The 22,508-nt window shown below is 33.8% G+C and overlaps 1 protein-coding gene and 1 pseudogene across 3 annotated transcripts; one reads left to right on the top strand and one right to left on the bottom strand.

The window, feature by feature from the left end:
• The window catches only part of LOC120170360, a 33,348-nt pseudogene extending 19,937 nt beyond the window's left edge, over positions 1-13,411 (top strand).
• On the bottom strand, positions 3,172-21,981 carry LOC120170348 (putative casein kinase II subunit beta-4). Of its 3 annotated transcripts, XM_039178306.1 has the most exons (7): positions 21,899-21,981; positions 21,547-21,782; positions 20,542-20,760; positions 19,916-20,025; positions 19,657-19,822; positions 19,050-19,245; positions 3,172-3,184 (listed from the first exon to the last, which is right to left on the bottom strand). In XM_039178306.1, exons 2-6 carry the CDS (start codon positions 21,746-21,748, stop codon positions 19,115-19,117), a joined length of 828 nt encoding a protein of 275 aa, XP_039034237.1. In that variant the 5' UTR covers positions 21,749-21,782; positions 21,899-21,981; the 3' UTR covers positions 3,172-3,184; positions 19,050-19,114. The 3 variants fall into 3 exon arrangements, with proteins under 3 accessions (XP_039034237.1, XP_039034236.1, XP_039034238.1); XM_039178305.1 differs by lacking the exon at positions 21,899-21,981 and having other exon boundaries at positions 21,547-21,886; XM_039178307.1 differs by lacking the exon at positions 21,899-21,981 and having other exon boundaries at positions 20,614-20,760; positions 21,547-21,886.
• Positions 21,982-22,508: the final 527 nt, after the last annotated feature.

Raw genomic sequence — 22,508 nt, 5'->3', positions numbered from 1 at the left:
AACACATCAGCTATAGGAGCCATGTATAGAACGATATCAATGGAATTCTTGCCGCTGGGGATAAAAAACCCATGATAAAACTAAAATAGATGAAAACTCAGTTCACCCTGGCTGGCAATAATAACACCAGTAACAATGGGAATAAGAATAACATAAGCTGAGCCTCTTTATTCAATGTCATCAAGTAAAAAACAACTGATGTGAAAATAAAGCTTCGTAACCTCAATAATATGGTTGAAATTAACTGCCAGGAATCTCTAAGAAATATTTCTAATTATCACCAACACACGGAATACAAAATTCAAAGCTGAGATTTTGAGGAACTGAATCCTAGATCGAATGGTCTGCTTGGGGACCATCTTTATTCATGCAACCATGACGTAGCTTAACAAAGAACATGTTGTCATGTGATACATGGTTAAGAAGATTGGGTACTTGAAACCATACTTGCTGAGTAGATATTTGTTCAACAACATGATCAAAATGTAACTGCCTGATGAACGAAGCAATTATGTATAGTCAGCTCGACTGTCACTGTTTCACCATTTTCATTCTTCATATCTTTCTATCTCATTGGAAATGTTTTGCTCAAAGCAATGATCTTTAACACATAATGATGTGGGCCTTCAGCATGCCCCAACATTTGCTGATATGAATATTCAAAATGTTATTCCAATTTCTTATTAAAATAGGCTTTCAGTATGCCCCAGCATTTGTTGACGTGAATATTCAAAACGCGTCAATATTCTTGATTATGATTTAAATGGGTTTTCAGCATACCCCAACATTTGCTTCTTGTTGATATGAGCTTTCAAAATGCCCAAATATTCATACTGACGTGGGCCCTCAGAATGCCCCACGTGAATCATTTATGTCTGAAATGGGCTTTCGATATGCCCCAACATTTGCTAATACAAACGTTCAAAATATATCAATATTCCTGATTCTGATTGAAAGGGGCTTTCAGCATGCCCCATATGGATCTGTCTGAAGTAACCTTCAAAATGCCCTAACATTGTAATTCTGGTTTACTTTCATTGTCTGTTTGACTTGAATCACATGATCCCTACGAGGTTCAATTTTGACAATGCACTGTTATGGGTACTTGTGGCTTTATTCGTACCCCAAATCTATTTATCTTCAATACTCTCATTCTGGTGTCACTAAACAGCAGTGTTGTCAAGTAGCTGGAGGAATTCTCTTCATGTTGTCACACACTTAAGAAGTGCTTAATCATTCTAACTGAAATGTCTAAGATATGTGCCTCTTCTGAATGAGGTGCCCATTTTTTTGGATCTGGAGGGATCTAGTCAGACAGAGTAGTATAAATTGCTTGGTAATTCATTCCAGGCTGACATAGTGAACCTTGTTTTCAGTGAAGGCTATTTCTGGAATATACTTTTCTGTGGGAGATAAACCAATTTATGTGAACAGTAATCTGATGCAATAACAAGACTACATATACAGTGGTACATGCTTTTGAAAAATCTGCACCCATGCAACATGTTGATTCTGATAACTACTCATCTGATTATGAAGTGATCTTTCAGGATGATTTCAAAGATATTGATAGTTCTTCTGATACCGAGGAAATCCTGAATTCTGATTCTGATGAGGAGAATAAACTATTATACTTGACAAAAATGAGGTACTCAGAGACTGTGACCTCAATAGTCATGGAGAGATGTGGTTCAGATTCATCAATTACAGAGTTGACAGATTTTATATGTACTGCACAAATGGCTAAGGCTGCTGATGCACTTCTTTCAGGAGAAGATAGGAAGCCATTATGCAATGACCCCAATTACAAGAAAAGGCAAGACCCGAGCTATGATTTTTGGAAAAGGAAGAAGCAGAGGAAGCTTGAAAAGAAACTTCTTAATGAATACGATCATGCAGTTCATCTTCTAAATCCAATGATTGGTTTTGGGGTTTCTACCGAACCAGATCAGATAACTTAAAGAACACTTCCAGAAGATGCTATTGGGCCTTCTTATTTTTACTATGAGAACGTCGCACTTGCTCTTGTTGGTGTTTGGACCGAAATGTCACGGTACTTATACGATGTAGAGCCATAATTTGTAGATTCGACGTATTTTTGTGCTACTGTACGGAAAAGGAGCTATATTCATAATCTGCCAATTAAGAACAGATTTCCTCTTATTTTGCTTTCTCCATGCACCATACATGATGCTTTTCCATTGACAAAATGGTGGCCTTCCTGGGATCCACGAACAAGGTTGAACTATTTACAAACATGTACAGGAAGTGCCAAATTGACATAAAGGATCCGCAAGGTTCTTGAAGCTTGTGATGACGAGCCATCTTCGAGTGTCCATAAGTATGTTCTTGATGAATGCCAAAAATGGAATCTAGTATGGGTTGAAAGAAATAAAGTTGCTCCACTTGAACCTGATGAGGTGGAAATGCTTCTAGGTTTCCCTAAAAACCATACACGATGAGGAGGATCTGCTAGAGACATATTCCCCGGTGGTATCAATGTCCTGTCTCTTTTCTCTAGAATTAGTGATGCAGAGGTTGCCTTCTACTGTCTTGGCATACCTTTGAAAACAAATGTGCAAGAACTGAATGATGATCGGTTGGAGCAATTGATGAGTAGATTTAGCGGATTCGACCTTGTTGTCGGTAGCATCTTGTGTAACAACCTTAATGGAAGCACTAAACATCATCAAGATGGACTTGAGAATTTTTGTTGGTGCATTTTCTTGCAATGACTGCTACAGTGATTGTCTCTTCTGTTGCTCCAAAATACGCACTGCCATATCCCACTCTTCCCTAACTATGGAAAGGTTTAGCTGGTGGTAAAACGGGTTATCTCAACTTTTGGAATCCTGTAAGGCATACAAGTGTAGAATCTGTTCCAATGTCTTATTATGTGCCATAAGTTCTCAATTTCAAATTCAGCAATCTTCTGAAGGACATAATGGATATAATCCTGACAAGGAAAATAATCGGCATGGAAGAGGCAACAATAATGCATCAAGACTTGAACTAGTATCATAGTATAACCAAAGTGCAGATGGTGGACTTGTTCATTCCCATAATATACCTTAATGGGACTTATAACTCTGTGATGTAATCTTCTAGAGAACAAGGATTGATGGCTGGGGAAAATAATTTGTCTGGTGATGCTTATTGCCCTCAGCATGAGATAAGTGATAATCTTTCTTGATGGATTGCTAATAATGTCACAGGAGCTCGTTACAAGTTTAATTCTCCAGACTTTCTGGTTTCTTGGACCACTTGCTTTCAAGAAAGTGAAATGCTTCATCATTCTGCACTGTTTTTTTTTCTACAATAGAGGTAAAATAAACAACTTGCTTCAAGGACCTTATTCATTTGAGACTGTCTTGTTTGAAAATGTTTTTTTTCTCCTTTCTTTATTGAAGAATAAAAGAATTTTGTAGAATATTGCCTATCACAGGTTCACAATAAAATCAAATCATAAGCATGAATTTAAAAAATATTAAATAAATCAACTACTCTTTCAAATCATTCAAAAATCATAGTCCTATGGCAAGTGTCAAAATTATTGACTGATTTGAGGTGTAGGTTGATTATGATAAAGTAAGGTCTCTCAGGTTTGTCAAGCATATATGTCTTCTTTGAGCTTCTACTATCTTGAAGGAAGGGTTGTTATCTCATCTGATGGAGATATTTCGTGGTTCTCGAATCTCAAAAACGTCTTTGGGATGTGCGGTGCTTTATCAAGAGCTTAAGATCGTCTCTTATGTCATTGTTGCACCATTCAATATTCGAGCCGCCTTTTCAGGTTTTCAACTCGAATCCTCCTTTGGTTCTAAGATGTTATTTAAAAATTTACATCTTGAACCCCCCTTTTATCATTTTTCATATCATGCATTAAAGATTAAAAAACAATTTTGTAAATAAAAATCAATCCTGAGGGGCGGAATGAAATCTGAAGATAGTCCCTTTCACATATAAATCCATGTATGATTAGAATGGACTTTTCAGGTACGTAAAGTAGGCCAGGGTTCATGGTTATGAAAGAAAGGGATAAAAAGGCTCAAACAAGTGTTTTAAGGGTAATTGAACCAAGGATCAATTCATTCTGATGCCTTAAATCTTGCTTTGCTTGACTTGGATCTGCTTTGTTGGGGATTTTTCCATAAGATTCCTTCATCTCCAGTATTTCTTGTGCTTCTTGTTGAATATAAATTTTTGAACTTATTGTACTTGATCAATTTTGTAACTTGAGGCTCTATGAGTCACTCATCTTGGTTTAATTTTTTTCTTTTTTTTTCTTTTTTTCTTCTTTTTTCTTCTTTTTTTTCCTTTTTTCATTCTTTTTTTCTTTTTTTTCAAGCATAATATTTCTTGACAGAATCTGAGTTTATTTGGTTTCTCAGAACTTTCCCATCATTTCTGCCAATTAGACATCCATTTCTCACGGAAATCTTTATGTATAGGCAAGATCTTTTTAAACACTAGATCACCCTCTTGGAACTCTCTCGGATGTGATCTTTCATCATCCGTTTCTGATGCAGCTGCCGAGCTTGGATCCCTTCAGCCTCCTCTAATTTTAGCTCCTTTAAGATACAAAGTGATGGTATATCAAATTGGTAAGACTGAACAATAAGGTGTTGCCCCAGTGATGTTCGAACAGTATTTCGATATGCATATAAGGCAAAAGGTAGCTTCTCGTGCCAATCCTTGTAAGTTTCAGTGATCTTTGTAATGATCATCTTAATGTTCTTATTTGCTCCTTCAACTGCCTCATTCATCTTTGGACGATATGTCAATGAGTTTGCATGTTTAAACTGTGCACAAAGTTCAGTCGTCTCATATATAGAAGTCTTTGTGAAAAGATGTATCTCCAGGGGGATGAATATTCAAGATTAACTTTCATTTACATGAAAACAATGCATGATATATTTATTTAAATCAATCATTTTGTCTTCTTTGAGTATGCCCTAATCACTCGAAATTTTCTTCGATAAATTGATTCATGATGCCTCATATCGTCTTTTCTTGCAGGAAGATTCTCGGGTAATTAAAAGTTTGGTTTTTTTTGAGGTTTTTGGTTTATGATGGTTTTGTATTTGGAAGGACAAATGTGTGACTTATGAAGTCATGTATATGGTGGAATGTAGTGTCATCAATCAATTCTACCCAAGAATATAAACATCTAGAGTGAGTGTCTCAAAAACAGGTAGAGACATTTCTTCAGAGTCTCAGATAATTGTAGTGTCAGAATTTGGTTTTGGTACGGGTCGAGTAATTGGCGTTGGATGGGATATGGAAGATATAATTTTACCACTTGCCAAAGATCTATAACTCTTGAAAAATTTAAAAGAATATTTAATCTACTTGATACTCAAGAATTTCAAGATTAAAATTTAATTCTTTGTTCATAACCATAAAAGGAACACAAGTTTATTTATTGCACACAAGGCGGAGAAAGGAACAAAAAACATGTTCAAACAAGATGCTGAAAATAGAAAGTACTACAGTGGTAGATAACAACTTCCACTTGTTTATTTAGCTTGCATCTATCATTCCTCGAATGTTGGGTGTGTACTTGGCTCAGGATTCTCATCCTTATTTGTCCCCCATTTCTTGATCATTTCTTGTGTCAAGACTCCCTTGTCAACGAGCATCTCTATTTCTTTTAACAATGACCAGTAATTCCCTGTTGAATGCCCATATACTCCCAAGTGAAAATTACAGAAGCTATTTTGATCATAGCAATGGGCATAAGGCTTTGGTGACACTTTCACCAATCTTGGTGTAATGTATTGACCTTTAACCAAATGAGGGTACAGATATGAGATAGATTCTTGAAACACCTTCAGAGTTTTTCTCGCTCGAGAGATTATCACTTTCTTTGATCGTTCTGAACGAATAAATGTTCTCCTGTGATCGAGGGGGTTCTGGACGCTCATTTCAGCTGTAACTGGGGTAGTATTAATCAGACTCCTTAAGTTGCCCCTTGCCTTACTGGTTTTCAAAAAATCTGATATAGGTATCTGAGGTGTCCTCTGGATTACATCTGCCTCATTCTTTCTTAGACCTATGGGCCAATCTCGAATTACCTCTATGGGAGCCTTTTGATTTATTTTCCCCTTTTTTTTGCGCCCAATATTCTTCGCAGGATTTGGTCACATTAGTCTATGTTGAAGCAACGATTTCTGAGTATTGAATCTTAACCCCCTTCATTTATCTTGCATTCTTGAATTGCTTGCTCTAAGGGATCTTGGAAATTTCCCTCAAGGTTACTAGGAACCTTAGCTGAACAATTTGGAGTTTCAATGTCGTATATCCATTGAACACCCTTAGAGGTCCAATTCTCATTTGGAGGACATTGTGACTGAACAAGTCGTGGAGTAGTTAATATGGCTGAGAGCATTTTTGAATATGATTTTTCACATGAAAAGTGGAAAGGAGGAAATTGAAATTTATATATCCCTTTTCTTTGGGTAAAACTTATCTCTCACAAGTGAACTTTTTCCATTCATTGATTCTTCATTCACCATTAATTCATCCATGCCCCTCGGGACCAAATCTTGAAGTTGTCCTGAATTACCATATTCACTAATAGGTTCGTAATCATCAGATACTATCACGTCGAACTCATCATTATCATTCAGATCCTCATTCATAACCTTCACTGCAGAATCCTCTAAGGGTTTCTCTCCATGGATCATATCATTCATCATATCCATTAACGTGATCATTTGTTCTTTTGAATCAGCTTGGATCTTTTTTTCGTGATCAGTCATTTCTTGTTGAGTCTTGATAAGTTGCTCTTTCAGTTTCTCGATTCTACCAACCCTTGCTAAGATCTCATTCATGGCTCTTATTTTTCTTTAGAAAGACCAAGTTAGCTCCACTTTGATTTCAAAAATTCTGTCATGTAATCCTCCAAGAATTATTCCAAGTTGTCATGATTAAATGCATGTAAAATAGTTTGAAATAAAATGTAATTATATAAAAATGGAAATGCAAAAATGAAAATGTAAATACAAATGAAAAAATGCAAGGATGCAAATGTGAATATGTGAATGTAACAATAAGAATGCAACTTGTGTAATACAAAAGCAAACATAAAAGTATAAATACAAAACGAAAATGCAAAGATGTGAAATGCAAATGCATGTATGAAAAGGTGTTACTCAAGAGTGATCATCTTAGACCATATTTCATTGAACACAAAAGTTTCCGTGCATCAAACAAAATTTTTACATATAGGGGATAACTTTAAAGCCAAGTTAATTTTCATTCATGCTCAATAGTTGAATTATCAGTCTGCTTCAATTCCTCGTAAAGTTAGGTTGGTCTATCAGCTTATGGGTCATATTGCTTGTCTAGACTGCAGCTTCTTCCATGACATTCTCTTTCATCTTCTGTATCAATTCTTAGAGTTGCTTATTTTCCCTTGTAAGAGAACCTTTCTGTCCAAGAAGTTCTTGAACAAGGTCTTCATATAAGTTGCAGTTCTTTTTCAGCTTGATGACCCCTGTTATCCACTCTTCTGGGGTATTTCCTAGGTCAGCATTTTGAAAGGCTTGACTGATCTTCTGAAAATCTTCATGCATGGTTTTCATTTCTGTGCTCAATTTCTTGTTTTGGTCGTTCAAGTCCTTCAAATAACATGCTTGAGCTTCATAAAAACCTTCACTACTCTGAATGCCCTGACTGATGTTCTTACCATAGGCTTCTTTTGGTATCAATCTGGTAGGATCTTTGTGTAATACTTTTTGTATTAATATAACCGGTTCTCTATATACAGAACTTCCTTCGATCCTCGTAGTTTCTTCAGGATGTCTTTCCTTGGCCGCATCATATTTTGTTTGATCATAAATTTTTTTGTCCATTTACGATTTCTTTCCAATTTGACGAACATTCTTTCAAGTCAACACCTTTTGATTATGTCATGATTATGTAATGCAGACAAAAGAATATAAATAAATTAGAGCAATGTAACATGCATGGAAAAATAAGAAAACAAAAATAGAATAATTAGTACCAATTAATGGAAAGAAAAATTCTATTTATCAAGGTATAAATCCTAACCTCATGCTTTCTAGTTCCATGTTTTGTTTAGAAAAATTAACTTAACAGCATGATTACTAGTTCGCAGTCATTTATTCAGAGAGAAAAATAATAAATTAAATAAATTAAAAGGTAGAGCTTATTTCTCCTTTGTGTACACCTATGGATGTGTTTCAGTACTTTTTAGATCAGGTGAAGTGCTAGGGTTTATTATATGCAAGGTTTCAGTTCTAGGAATAAAGGTACCCGAATTATCCTTGTTAGTGCCCCCTTTGGCTGCTAACCCTCTATCCTAGTCCATCACAGACTAAAGTGGATTGAGTTCAATTCGAGGGGATACACTTCTCTATGCCTGACACGGAGAATAAATTCTCACGAAGACATAGAGCATATGAATCCCGAAAGTTACTTGCTAGGTCTGACACGGAGAATAAATTCTCACGAAGACGTCGCTTTCACTCCCACTTAAAATGGACAAGCTTGATTATAAAGCTTATATTATGCAATGCAAGTGATGTGTGTGAGGAGAAATGTTCAAACCTTTGGCAAACAAATAAATAATGAAATTTAATACTTGAAAATAAAAAAATAATATATATATATAAATATTATAAAAATAATAAGTATATATAAAAATTTTGAAAAGAAAGAATTATAAATTAAATATATGAATTTTTAATTTCTAATTAATAGATACAATTTATAATTGATTTTAAAAGCTTGACTAGTCCCCAGCGGAGTCGCCAAGCTGTCGTAACCAGTTTTCGCCCGAGCGCGAAATTTTTACTTGGCGGGAAAATAATATGAATAAATGGTTTTAAAATATTTTAAGGAGCTTTTGGGTCAGATAGGTCGAATACCTAAAAATTATCTTTTAAAAGAGTTTTTAGAAAAACATCAGTTAAAAGATAAACTGGTATGCGTTTTAACCAAAAATTCATTCTTTTTTAATAATAAAAAGGGGTTCGTGGTCGATTACGTTTGGGGAAGGATTAGCACCCCCACAACGCCCAAATTGGTACTTATTAATTATAAATTGTCTCTATTATTAGAAATTTAAATATTCAAATGTATTTAATTTATGATCTTGTTATTTCACATTTATTACTATAAAAAATCTATTAATAAATAAGATATTTATTTATTTAAAAATATCAGAAAAGGGCTTCTAGGTTTTTAAGACAGCTCATTTCTTAATAAAATAAATAAATAAATATTAAAAACATTAAAAATAATTTATATAATTTATAAAAATATTTATTTATTTAAAAATATCAGAAAATGGACATACAGTTGCTTTAAGACTGTCCTTTCTTAATATTGAAAAATAAATATATATTTAAATATACTTTTTTTCTTAAAACTAATTTATAAAATTAAATTTACAAATAGGATAAAAATAAATAATATTTATTATATTATATATATATATATATATTTGTAATAATAATAATAATAATAGTAATAAATAAATATATTGAAATTGAAATGATTAAATTGTAAATAAATAATAATTAAAATAAAAGAAATTAAACTTATGAAATTAAATTGCAAAATATATAAAACTTACGGTTAAAATATAAGTGACTAAAATATGAAACTCAAAATTCTAATTCGAAATAAAATATGGGTATTAAAAATATAATTTAAACATAATAATAATATGTGACTAGAATATAGAAAATTAAAACTATAGGTGTAAATAATAAAATAAAAGCTTATGGTAAAAAATAATTAATGATTAAATTATAAGCTATAAAACTTAAATGCTCTAACTCGAAATATTATAAAATTTGAGCGTTCATAGTGTGATTTAACCTATTAGTTATTCGGGATTGAAATATTAAATATAAAAATATGAGGGACTAAATATAATATTTATCCTAAATATATAAATATTGACTGATTAATGACTAAAACATAATATATTAAAATTCGAATGTCAAATTAAAATAAACACAAATAACTGGTGGTGACTATTTTGTAAAGATTACAAACATGGAATACCGCGGAAGGGGTTTACCCCTTATGAAATTACATAAACACCCTCCCCAAAACGACGTCGTTTGGGAGAGGGTATTTAAACCCTTAAATGGCCGGCCCTAGGGCCATCTTCCTTCATTTTTAATTTTTGCTTCTCTCTCATTTGAGAGAGAAGCTTTCGTTCTCTCTAGTTTTCCCTCACCGGAGGGAGAACCAGACATCGTCGGCCGCCTTGCTTCAGCGCCAATCGCCCCGCCATCCACCCTCTACGGTGGCCAAAAATTGCCAAGTTACCCCAAAATAACCCTCTTTCAACACTAAGACCAAATCTAGCCTCCTTTTGTCATAAAAATCCCTCAAACCCCGTAGATCTAGGTTTTATTTACCTTCGATATTTGGATCTCCGGCGACGTTTGGGATTTCCGAGAGCGAACAAAGTGTCTAGGGTAAGGCTTCTCTCCTTTTCTTTTCTTTTGGTTGTTTTCTTGCCTCTGGTTGCTGGTGTTCGTTGTGTTTGCTTCGTCTGTTGGTTTTCTGTTTCTCGTGTCTGTCTTTTTTTTTTCGTCTTGCAGGTGATGGCTTTATAGCCTCGATGAGGCTCTCGTCGGACCAGGTATAAAGTCGAGTTCGGTGAGTCACTGAACTATGTGGTGACTCACCCCTAGAGCAGCAATGTGGGTGGCCATCTCGCCTTCTGGAGACTTCGGCGATGGTGGTGTCGTGGCAGCAAGGCGTCGTCGTCGTGGGGCAGCTGGCAGAGGAGAGTCGGTGGGTCTGGTTGGCTTCAGGGGTGGCGCTGCGTGGTCCCTAGGGTTATAACCCTAGGGTTTCTTGTTGGACTTTTTGGGGACCGTTGGATCAAAGTCAGATCCAACGGTGATGAGGAGTTGGCGGCTGCTGGTGATGATATAAACCCTAGATGGGTTTAGGGTTACTGTTGGGCCATCTGGGTTGGGTTTGTCCTGATCGGGCCTCCATGTTTGGGCTCCAGGATTTGTAAAATGGGCCTCAGGTTTGGGTCTGAAATGTAATTAAAATTAATTAATTATTTAATAATAATAATATAATATAATAATAAAACAAAATAATAATAATAAATAAAACAAATGAAATAAAATCTTGTGTCTTCAATCTATTAGGAGAGTTGCCTGATTTTAGTGAAGATAATGAAAAGATAAATTTTAAGAGATTGCTGCTGATCAAGTGCCAGGATGAATTTGAAAGAGGGGAGAGAGAACAAGAAGAAGCAAATAAAGTGGAGGAAGAGGGTGAGGCTAAGCAGTCTGAGGAGGAAAGAGAGGAGAAGAGAATCAAGGCACGGAGACAAATGTTGGGTAACATTAGACTTATTGGGGAGTTGTACAAGAAGAGAATGTTAACTGAGAGAATTATGCATGACTGCATCAAGAAATTACTCGGTGAGTATGAGAATCCTGATGAGGACGATGTTGTGGCTTTATGCAAATTAATGAGTACGATTGGAGAAATGATTGACCATCCCAAAGCAAAGGCGTATATGGATGCTTATTTTGAGATGATGGCAAAGCTGGCTAACAATATGAAATTATCTTCTAGGGTTAGATTCATGTTGAAAGATGCTATTGATCTGACAAAGAATAAGTGGCAGCAGAGGAGGAAGGTTGACGGGCCTAAAAAGATTGAGGAAGTGAACAGAGATGCTGCTCAAGAACGACAAACACAAACCAGTAGTCTTGCCCGTGGTCCTGGCATCAATCCTGGTGCAAGAAGAGCACCCTTGGACTTTGGTCCACAAGCTTCTAAGTTATCTTCTCCTGGCCTGGGTCTCAGAACCATGGTCCTGGGGCTCAGGATGTTTACTTGGATGATAGACATTCTTTTGAGGTCAGGAATTTGTCAGTTCCCTTGCCTAAAAGACCAGTTGGTGATGATTATATTACCTTGGGGCCCCAAGGTGGTCTAGCTAGAGGGATGGCTTTTAGAGGACCACCAGCAACGTCAAGTACTCCCGTAGCTGATGTTTCTCCAATTTCAGGAGACCCAAGAACTGCTGCTGGTTTGAATGGTTTTAGTTCTCCTGCAGCCTTTCCTGCTGCTTCTCCTGCACAAGGCCAAACATCAGGTTTCACTAAAAATAATCCTTCAGAAAAGAGCTGGACTGAGGAGCGCCTGACGGAAATGTCTATGGCTGCTATTAAAGAATTTTGCAGGTATCCTCTTGGCTCAAAGCTGACTGATTTTACTGTCTCCATACTAGCCTTTCTGTTTCCTTTTAACATGTATATGTTTAAATGCGAACACATTCATCTGCACACATGCACTGCACTTTCTAGTCATTGACAGAAAGTTGAAACGTAAAACTGCTCCAGAAAGTTGTCTCTTTAGAATCTCAAATACTGAATTTACAGGTGGGCGGTCTACTAATCTGACTACAATCAAATTGCTCCAATTTTGTCTTGTCACTTAATCATATTTAGAAGCAAATATTTTTGAGAATTTCTGCTATTTCTAAACTTGAAAGGATATCGAGATTTGGATGTTGATGGTAATACTGATGTCTTGATTTAAATTGAATAGTGCTGCTGATAGTAAACTTGAAAAGTTACAATAAGATTTTAAATTTCTGATAGTAGGATATTTATATTTGAAGGTTTATTTTATTTTATTTATTTTTATCAAATATGTTTAAGCATCAATTAAATAATTTGATAGTGATAGGTGTCGATGATAAACTTAGAATTGTAGTAACATATTTTTTCCTTATTATATCTTTAGTTTTGATGATAATACAAGGTTATTTGTTTCAAGTAGTGAACATTTTGGCTTTTAATTCTTGCAGTGCTAGAGATGAGAAAGAAGTTGCTTTGTGCATCAAAGATTTGCACTCTCAAAGCTTCCATCCGACAATGATTGCCCTTTGGGTAACAGACTCTTTTGAGAGAAAAGACATGGAAAGAGATCTTTTGGCAAAGCTACTGGTCAATCTGCCAAGGTCCCATGATGGTGTGTTGAGCATAGTTCAACTTGTTAAAGGGTATGAGAATCATTTAACTAAATCTACCTTCCTGTGTTTTTCGGACTTGAGAGTATCAGACATGAGTGCATTTAACTTGGATATTTAGCGATTGATCTGAAATCATTATTTTTTAGCATTTTTGTCCTTGTTTTCTTCATTTAGGTAATTACCCTGAGTGCGATTGGGGGTTTAATACATGATGGGGGGGGGGAGCCAGGTCGACTACTAGAAACAGGGCTTGCTGCTGATGTTCTTGGAAGCACCTTGGGGGCCATTAAGACCGACAAAGGAGAAACTTGCTTAAAAGAAATTCTAGCAAGTTCGAGTTTGCGGTTGGAGGACTTTCGACCCCCACATCCTAACAAATCCAGTATTTTAGAAAAGTTTGTTTATTAGCCCTAAACCCAGGTCTGAAATTTAGCACCCAGGTTATCAGGTTTGATTTCTAATCAATGGAACTCGATTTTTGATTCTGATTGCTATTTGATCACTAGAACTTGAATCTTTATTGCAAGAAGTAAGAGTTGAGGAAAAAAAACTAGGACATAACATGATGCATGATTCTCGTCATTGAAAAACCAATTTAGTTCCCATTTTACATTGACTTGATGTGGTTTCGCCTCCTGTCCAATTAAAGGCTAATTGGGAAATTGGTGCCATCATCATCATCATAATCATGTATACAGGCTTTTTTTTAACTCTTTATCCATCTTTCATGTCATGCATGTTAAATTACCAGCTATTTCAAAAGAGTCAAATGAGCCATCCATCATCATCCTCTTATTGCTATCTCCTGAATGACATAAAGCTGTTTTGTCAGAATTCTCACACAATGGGAATGTAAAATGTTGTCAATTACTGTTATTATGATGCACTTGCTTTTGGACTGCTTTAGTGATAGGTGAAGTAATGGAAAAAAGCATAATAAAATCAAAACATTTTTTATTCAAAAGGATCATTTTGATCAAAATCAAAACATTGAGGGATAAAGTGCTTTTAGGAAATAGAAACCAAAGTGTTCATTCAAACAAATGTTAAGGTCAAATTTTGACATCATGTTAACGAAAACTTGTACCACCTAATGCTTTAAAGACATTTTCATTCATATTCGAGTACGAGTGTCGGATACGGAAACTTATATCCCATTTTCTTAGTTTTGGGCCATTTGGAGGACTTGTCTGCAAAATATTCCCAGCATATGTAATCTACATTCCTAAATAACAAGAATCAAAAGATCCATTACCGTTTTGAGAAGGTTAACTAACTATAAAACTATGCTGAAGAAGTGTAATTCTCTTGCCTGCAACAGCTAGTAATTTATTGTAAATTAAAATTAATGTTGCATGTTTTTCGAGTACTTGATATTATAAGTAACACTTTTAAGGTCTTGTTTGATTTCAAAAAACATGGAAGTTTTAAAAATAATAAATAAAAGATTTTATACCATGTTGTTTGGTTTTTGAAAATTGTAATATGAATATATTTAATAGCATTGTATGTTTCTATTTAAATATAAAAACTGGGCTTGGCCGACATATTACAAAAGAGGACATAAACAATGCAAGAAATATTATTAAATATTTTAGGGTGAATTATATATTTGACATTTTACTTATTTTCATGTTTTTGTTTTAGTTATACGCTGCACTTAAAATTTAACGTGATAAAGAAAATAAACTCAAGAGAAACATGAGACTAAAATCCAAAACTTTTGTAAAAGGATTCTACTCTTAACCACTGAGTTATATATATATATAAGATATGATTAACTTATACAATGTAAAACTTTTTTAGTTTTACACATATATAAGATCGTTGGATGAGTGAAATAGACGGTTGAGATTAACTCTTTTTTTTCTGGCGATTATCTTCTCATTTCCTATTGATAATCTCAACAATCTATTTCATTCATTCAACTGTCATAAATTTGTTTAAAATTAAAAGGTTTTACATATATTTAAACTTCACTAAAATGAAGAAGTGTAGTTGGAAAAAGTAAAGGATTCAATAGATCGGAATAGTTGGAAAAGATTTTAAGCAAATTGGGTTGGAAATGTCACTCCCATAATGAGTTTCTGTAAAATTAAATCGAAAATAATCGATCAATAAATCAAATACTAATACAACAACAATAACAAAACCTTATTCTCATATGTAATGGGGTAAGGGGGAGGTAGGGTAGTAGGTTGCCCCCAACACTAGGTTGAGAGTAACTTCCGTGGAAGACCTCCGGCAGTCAGAAAATTAAAAATAAAGATAAAATGCAATGCATGTATAAATAAATAAATGAATAAATAAATCAAATACTAATGATTAAAAAAATCAAACTCGAAACTCCTAACGCAATGAATATTGTACTTAACCATTAAATTAAATTAGGAATTTGAAAATAAAGTAGGGATTAATAGCAGAAGTAATGAGAATTTGACCATATAAAATCTCTCTCTATAAACTAGGAAGCATTCACGTATTGAAAAAAATCCATGTAGGGATGGCAACGGGTTAAGTCGAGTTTTTGGTCAATCTGACTCGAAACATATATATCTTCCACTTGATCCGATTTGATATGACTCGAAGAGTATATTTTTCTTACTCGAATCCGATCCGACTCAAATTTTTAGATTATAAATCTGACATGACTCTATCCAAAATGATATAAAATAAGGACCTAATTATAAAAAAACTATAGAGAGAGGAATATTATTGCAATTGTCCATAAATTTATATGAAAAAATTACACTATTACTCCAGGATTAGGTCAGGTCAGGGATTTTTCACCCTCCACCCGAACCCAACCCGACTCTATCCAACCTAACCCATGTATAAAATCCGATTCAATCTAAACCCGAATTTTAAAAAAAAAATCCCTAAACCCAAGCCTCTCCAGCATAAAAGTTGACAGGCAGCTTACAAAATAGGGTAAAGTACACATTTTGTACCTAACTATTATTTTTTTTTCGATACTTAAATTTTATTTTTTTTCAAAATCATACCCAACGTTCAGTTTAGATTTTAATTTGAAACCGAAACTAAATTGAAGCCCAAAATAAATGTTAGCTATGATTTTAAAAAAAATAAAGTTATACCAAAACAGAATAAAAGTACTAAATTAAGTACTAAACATGTAATTTATCCTAAAATATTCCATTGTCGGGAATTGAACCCGGGTCTCCTAGGTGAAAGCCAAATCTCCTAACCACTGGACGACAATGGAAGCTTGTTTTCTAATTTCTTTTTTCTTTATTTATCATCTAAAACCTATTTTTATTTATTTTTCATATTAAAAAATATACTTGGTTTTTTTTTTTGTTAATCAATTATAATTTTAGATAAAAAAAATTATATTTAGTTGAATTTTGACAATTAAAACCAATGAAAAATATGATTAATTAATAGTACAAGTTATGTGAATATTTGGCAAAAATGAAATTGACCTCTTATAAAATATTAAATTGAAAAATTCTTCAAAACTAAACCTAAATTTGAATGGGTTTTTATTTTTTTTAATTTTTTGACATGTAATTTTATTCGAGTTAACTTTTTTATCGTTAATTTCATCAAACAATTTGATATTATCTAACTCGTTTTATTTAAACATATGATGAAATATTGTACACTTTAATATTTTTTGGGTACATATTTATACGGATTTAAACTAAGATAAGTTCATTAATTAAATTTAAAGTTAAAAAATTCTTTATTTTATTTATTTTTCTCAATCTTGCAAGACATTTCCAATGAAAATAGGATTTTTATTTTATAATTTCCTATAATTTTATTTAAAAAATCATTTTTAATATTTTCACTTATGAGAACGAAATAAAAAAATAACATTTATTTCTTATAAAGAAAAAAATCAAAATTAAGTTTAAATATAATATATATATAGTATCGATGATATACATATTTATCAAAATATTTTACCCTAGTCGTTTCATCATTTTTCTTTGTCTTATATGTTTATTATTTTTCTTTCATTTTTGTTAGTTGCTAATGATATTAACTTTAGTGTTGGTCGTCGACCGTTAACATTCATTTTTTCATTTATTTTTCTATTTAGTGTTTTTGTTTTTCCTTTAGTTTTAGTCTCTAATAAGTATCTTTATAACATATTTTTCTATGCTTATGACACACTTTTCGTTGTTTTTATGTCATATTTTCCTTTATTTGTTGACATATTTTTTATATATTTTATTGGATGTTTAACCTTTCTCTTTTTTTAATTATTTCAGGGCCAGATTTGACGTTGGATCAACTCATCATGATGATATTTATTTATTATTATGTTAATATACCTGCTTTAGACCATTAGATTTAAATATTCTAATTATGTATTATAAATCTTTGTTGTAATTTAAAATTTTCCCATTTCTTTAATAAAATTAATTGTTTATATTTCCATAAAAAAATTAATTCGACCTCCAATGTTGGTATCTAAGATTAATCTACTTTTTTAAATGTGTTTAATTTTACTATTTAATATCATTTTCTAATAAAATATTTTTATCTAGATCCTCTCGAATATGAATAGGTACATTGTTCAACTCATATAATATATATATATATATATGATAACAAATGCTGATCAAAATTTTGCTCAGTTAATATCGTCTGTACACTACATAACGAGACGTAGGTACAGGCAAAACTTAAAACTCAATATCTATATACAAATCAAACAACCTCATAGATTAAAGGATGATTATTATCCCTATATCTATAAATCGCGAGTTCGAGGACAGCACCTATAGAAATGTTTAAACGTTATTTGTTAAATGATAGAAAATCTTTCGAACAAATATTATCTTATTCATCCTAGACTGATCAAAAGAAAAAGGAAAACTCAATATCCATAAATTATGGATGATTTGTTCCAAAAAGCTAACCGAACCATCTTCAGCTCTTTGCACATCCCATTTATTCATTGCATTTTTGCTGCTGAAGATTTTATGCTTTCCGATTCAAATAATCCATGGATTTAGAGTACATAAAAGAAGTTGCATTGTAGAGTCGAGAAATGGCACATTTATGTCAAGTCTAAAGAAGGGATATCATCTAAATCTATCAACAAACAGTGAAAGCTGAATTCGTCAACTAAGTCACTGGTGTAGTGGTCAAAGCCTCACGTCTTCCACCGACACCTAATCCCGAATTCGAATCCTGGACAGGGATAACGTTGTCTATCAAAACCTAATCCCAAACTCGAATCTTGGACAGGCATAACGCTGTCTATCGACACCTAGTCCCGAATTCGAATCCCATACGGATAGCTCCTATCCCTCCCTTTTTCAAAGAAAATAAAAATAAAAGAGCAAAATGTCACTTCCAAACAAAATATGCTCACAAAACAAAGGCCCTCTTTCGAAGAACATAAAAGTAAATCATAGAGTTACACCCCATATTTCATTGCAATATCAATATCAATCAACCAATCTTATCGATTCTATGTTTCTTTTCTTCTGCTTTTGGAACCCCACTTCACCTTGCATTTTCAACAAGGTTGAAGCCAAAATTAAATTTCGACAGAAAACAAAATATTAGACTATTTAAGAAAAATATAAAGACTTACTAGGTATTTAAACTTGAAATTCAACATAAACCAAACGACCTTAATGATTAAGAGATTGTTGTTATCCTTGAGGTCCCAAGTTCATTGTCAGATAGTTAAAAGTCTTTATATATTACCTTGTATTCACACTAAATTAAAAAAATACTCAAAACTCAAAAAAATACTTCTAATTTGTCTAATATTTAAACTTTCAATGACTTAAATTGTAATTAGACTAAAAATTTGATAGTACAGACTTATCATTCTTTAGTTCGACCTCTACTTATTAAATATTTAATAAATTTTTATATTTTTATATTTTTAAAATTTAAATATTTATTTTTACATGAATCAAAATACTATTAAACCAAAATTATATCGAATATATAAATTTTAACAGGAGCCGTACCCTTTTGGTCCCTAAGGGAGTTGCGTCCCTGATTTTGGGGAATCCACTGCTTTGATAGAGCACCAAGACAAGCAAACCACCACGGACCGAAGTTAGATCTCGGCATTACATGTTCCAGCTTGCAACTAGCGTATCAATCACGTCAGGGCTTGTGGATCTTGAAGCCGAAAACTCTAGGGATGTAGTTTTGAGTTGGCTTGTGAGGCTTTAGGTGCCCATATGTCATCAGAAATAGATGTGGAAATGTTGTACCAAAATAAGCTCCGTCGATATCTTTGGTAATGTCAAGAAAATTAAGCAGTAAAACAAAGATGTCGAGCAAATGTACAATTCCACCCGCAGAAATGTGAAAAAACAGAAGAGGTCTTACATGCCCAACGACATCACAGAAGGGCATTTGGGAACATAGACTCCCTTCTCTGCCAAAATCGAGACTCATAAGCATGGGCATGGGCACCCTAGCAAGGACAAGGAGCATAGTCCAACACACAAGTATGACTAATTTTTGGTAGGGTTACCTAGAAAAAAGTTGTTTTAATCTTTGTAGGATGTGTGTCAAACGTCACAAGCATGACATGATAGCGAAACCGAACTACAGGTAATTTAGTTCTCAAAACCAGTAAAATTGTAATCATAAAAATGGGAAAGAAAAATGCCATTGGTGAAATGAATAAAAAAGGATACTGCCTTGATACTTGGATCGAGGATAATATATATCTTCACATTTTGGGCAGTAGATTTTCACGGTACTTGAGCGAGGAATATCTGACTGACCAACTGGAAGACAAGGTTGTCCAGTGCAACAAACTCTCGGGCATCTTCCGAAGTCATAGCTTTTGTACTTCTCCAACTGATATACAAATTTCAAAGTTGAACTTTGTAAATAAGATATGAAGAAGTCAACAGAAAGCAAAAACGAAAAAGAAAATGACAGCGATTTTACCATAGCAGACATTCCCTTCGTAGTTAATATATAACGGACATGTATAAGACCATACAACATCTCAGCTGCTGATTCAACCATTTCATTTTGTTCTTCAGTGAACATATCGCCTATAATGCCCAAAAGACATCTACTTAGTTGTAAGAACCAAAGTGCAATGATGGCTGTCGTGTATCACAAAAAAAAAAAAGGAGCCATACATTCGAAAATTGAAATGCACAGGTACAGAAAACAGACAAAAATGACAGTGAAGATGCTAAACAACATTAAAAACATGGGAAGGCGGCTAAATATAGATGCAAGCATTGTAACCGCAAACTTTCTGCAGTAATTGCAAAAACTCAATATTAAAAATAATAAATATTTTTTTCAAATCGACAAGCATAGCGTCAAGCAGGCACAAGCAGTCGATGTGGATTGTGGAGGGTAGTAAGATTACTATTATGTATCTGAAGCCTAAACCCCAAAGAATTCTCATCAAACCCAAATCACTGGAAAATGAAGATAAATAACTGAAACAATTTACTAAACATAAACCTAAATTTTGGAACGTATAACATCTCCTTGACCTCGAGAAACTATCAAATCTTCCAAAATTTATGCAATCCGAGTCATGCAATGCTTACCATGAGAAGACTCAATGTCCAAAATTAAATAAAGTGCATAGTCATAATATGGAACTTGATGGCTCAACCCACAAAGATTAAAGTCATCTTGGACGTAATCATCATCAACTTCACAGAAAAATTCATTTCCTCGCAAATTGCAAAACCATGAGATCCAAGATGTGTCATCTCCGTCCGAACCGCTAACATCGGATTCTTCACTGTCCGTTTCAGATTCCACTGCAACCAAATTAATTACTCTCTTATTAATCATGATTGATGATCTTATTAGTCTCTGTAGTTTTTCAAGTAAAAACATGACAAGGAGGAACACGATAACTTAGAACTCTAACAATCTTCAGAAAATGATGATACTAAGATTTAAGCTAGCTTCCGTGGTTATAGACTTGAGATTTTGTAATAACAAGTAGAGGGGAAAAAGCTACGGATGGCAGTGGATAGTGCAGATTCCAATATCTGCAAATATTCACTTGCTTTTTTTGGATTCATATAACACTCAAATTTGGATATTCTAATTACTATCTGCAGGGAATCCGGAGTGGATGCAAATATTAACCTTTGAACATCCATTATTTGAATCCTCTTTAATTTTTATTTTTAAATTTAACTTTTTTAGACTTCTAATTGCAGATTTTTGGCGTAATTTAATTAATTAGGATCCGGATAATAACACTCAGATTTAAAAAAAAATGGATTTTCAAGCAGATTTACAGATTCGAATTCGGGTTTTACAGAAATTGCATAAACACTGGCTGTCATCATAAACAACCTATTTTCAGTAAACCAATATCCCGAACATTTGGGCTTCGACAATTCGGTTCGAGAATGGGAAAGATTCACGTACAGTTTTCAAGTTAAACACTACCCACAGGCAAATACACAAACCCATCATCTCAGAGATTCCGAAAAACACTTCAAAACCCCAGATCATGCTTAAATGAAATTAACTCGACAAAAAAAAAACAAGCCAACGTCAACGCATCAAAAGAAATAAAAGCAACTAACCATCGGAACATTGGGCTTTGGAGAGAGGTGCAGATCGCGAATCGCGATGATCAAGCTGAGGTTTACCAGTGGAAGTTGAAGGCACAGATGATCTTTCTTTCTCCTTGCTATTATTCAATCCCCTCGAAATGGACGGTGATAACTTCCCTAGATGCTTGTCCAGAGCATCGTTTATACGCTTCCGATCGAACGGTCCTCCCATTAGCTCCGATTTCGACGATCTTCCTCCTCGATCTCTATGATTATACATAGATTTTTTATCTTGTTCACCTTACGAATCTCAAAAGCTTCGATTTTTTTTTCAAAGTTGAGGATGGACAGAAATTCAAGCCTTTTTGAACACGAAGGAAACCCTAGAATTGGAAATAAGGGTGTTGTGCAAGTTGAGGATGAAACGACTGCGTTTCTATGAACTCCTGTTTTCTTGTTATAGCGGCTGGTGGATTCACTTGCTGCTCTGTTCCTCTTCTTGGGATATTTAAGGGTAATATATATAGGTCAAACTCTGTAAGTAGTCCTTATACTATGGATTAATGATAGATTTAGTCTCTGTATTTTAATTCAATCAATTTTAAGTTTATACTTTTTGAATTTTAAATTTTCAGTCTTGGTTCAAATAATACATCGACAATATGATTAAATTATTAAAAATAAAAATTATTAAATTTAAAAAGTAAAATAAGAAAATTAAGCAACAATGGAAGGTGTCTACAGCCACATTACTTGTTGCATTGGTGAAATCTCGACCCCTAGCCCTGATCTCGACTCCAATTCAAGTTTGTCCTTAACCCTAAATCTGACCTCGACCTTGATCTTGACCTTGATTATAACTTTAGACCGACCTTGATCCTGACTCCAACCACTACCTCGACCCCAGCTTTAATCCTAACTCTAATCATGATTTTAATCTTAACTTCGAAGTTTATCTCGACCTCAACCTTGATCTTAACCCTAATCCTAAC

The sequence above is a fragment of the Hibiscus syriacus genome, unplaced genomic scaffold (assembly GCF_006381635.1).
Source record: "Hibiscus syriacus cultivar Baekdansim isolate YM2019G1 unplaced genomic scaffold, ASM638163v2 tig00111779_pilon, whole genome shotgun sequence".
In the NCBI taxonomy this organism is placed as follows: domain Eukaryota; kingdom Viridiplantae; phylum Streptophyta; class Magnoliopsida; order Malvales; family Malvaceae; genus Hibiscus; species Hibiscus syriacus.
Note: the sequence above shows the minus strand (reverse complement) of the source record. Positions and strands in the feature narration are given on the sequence as shown.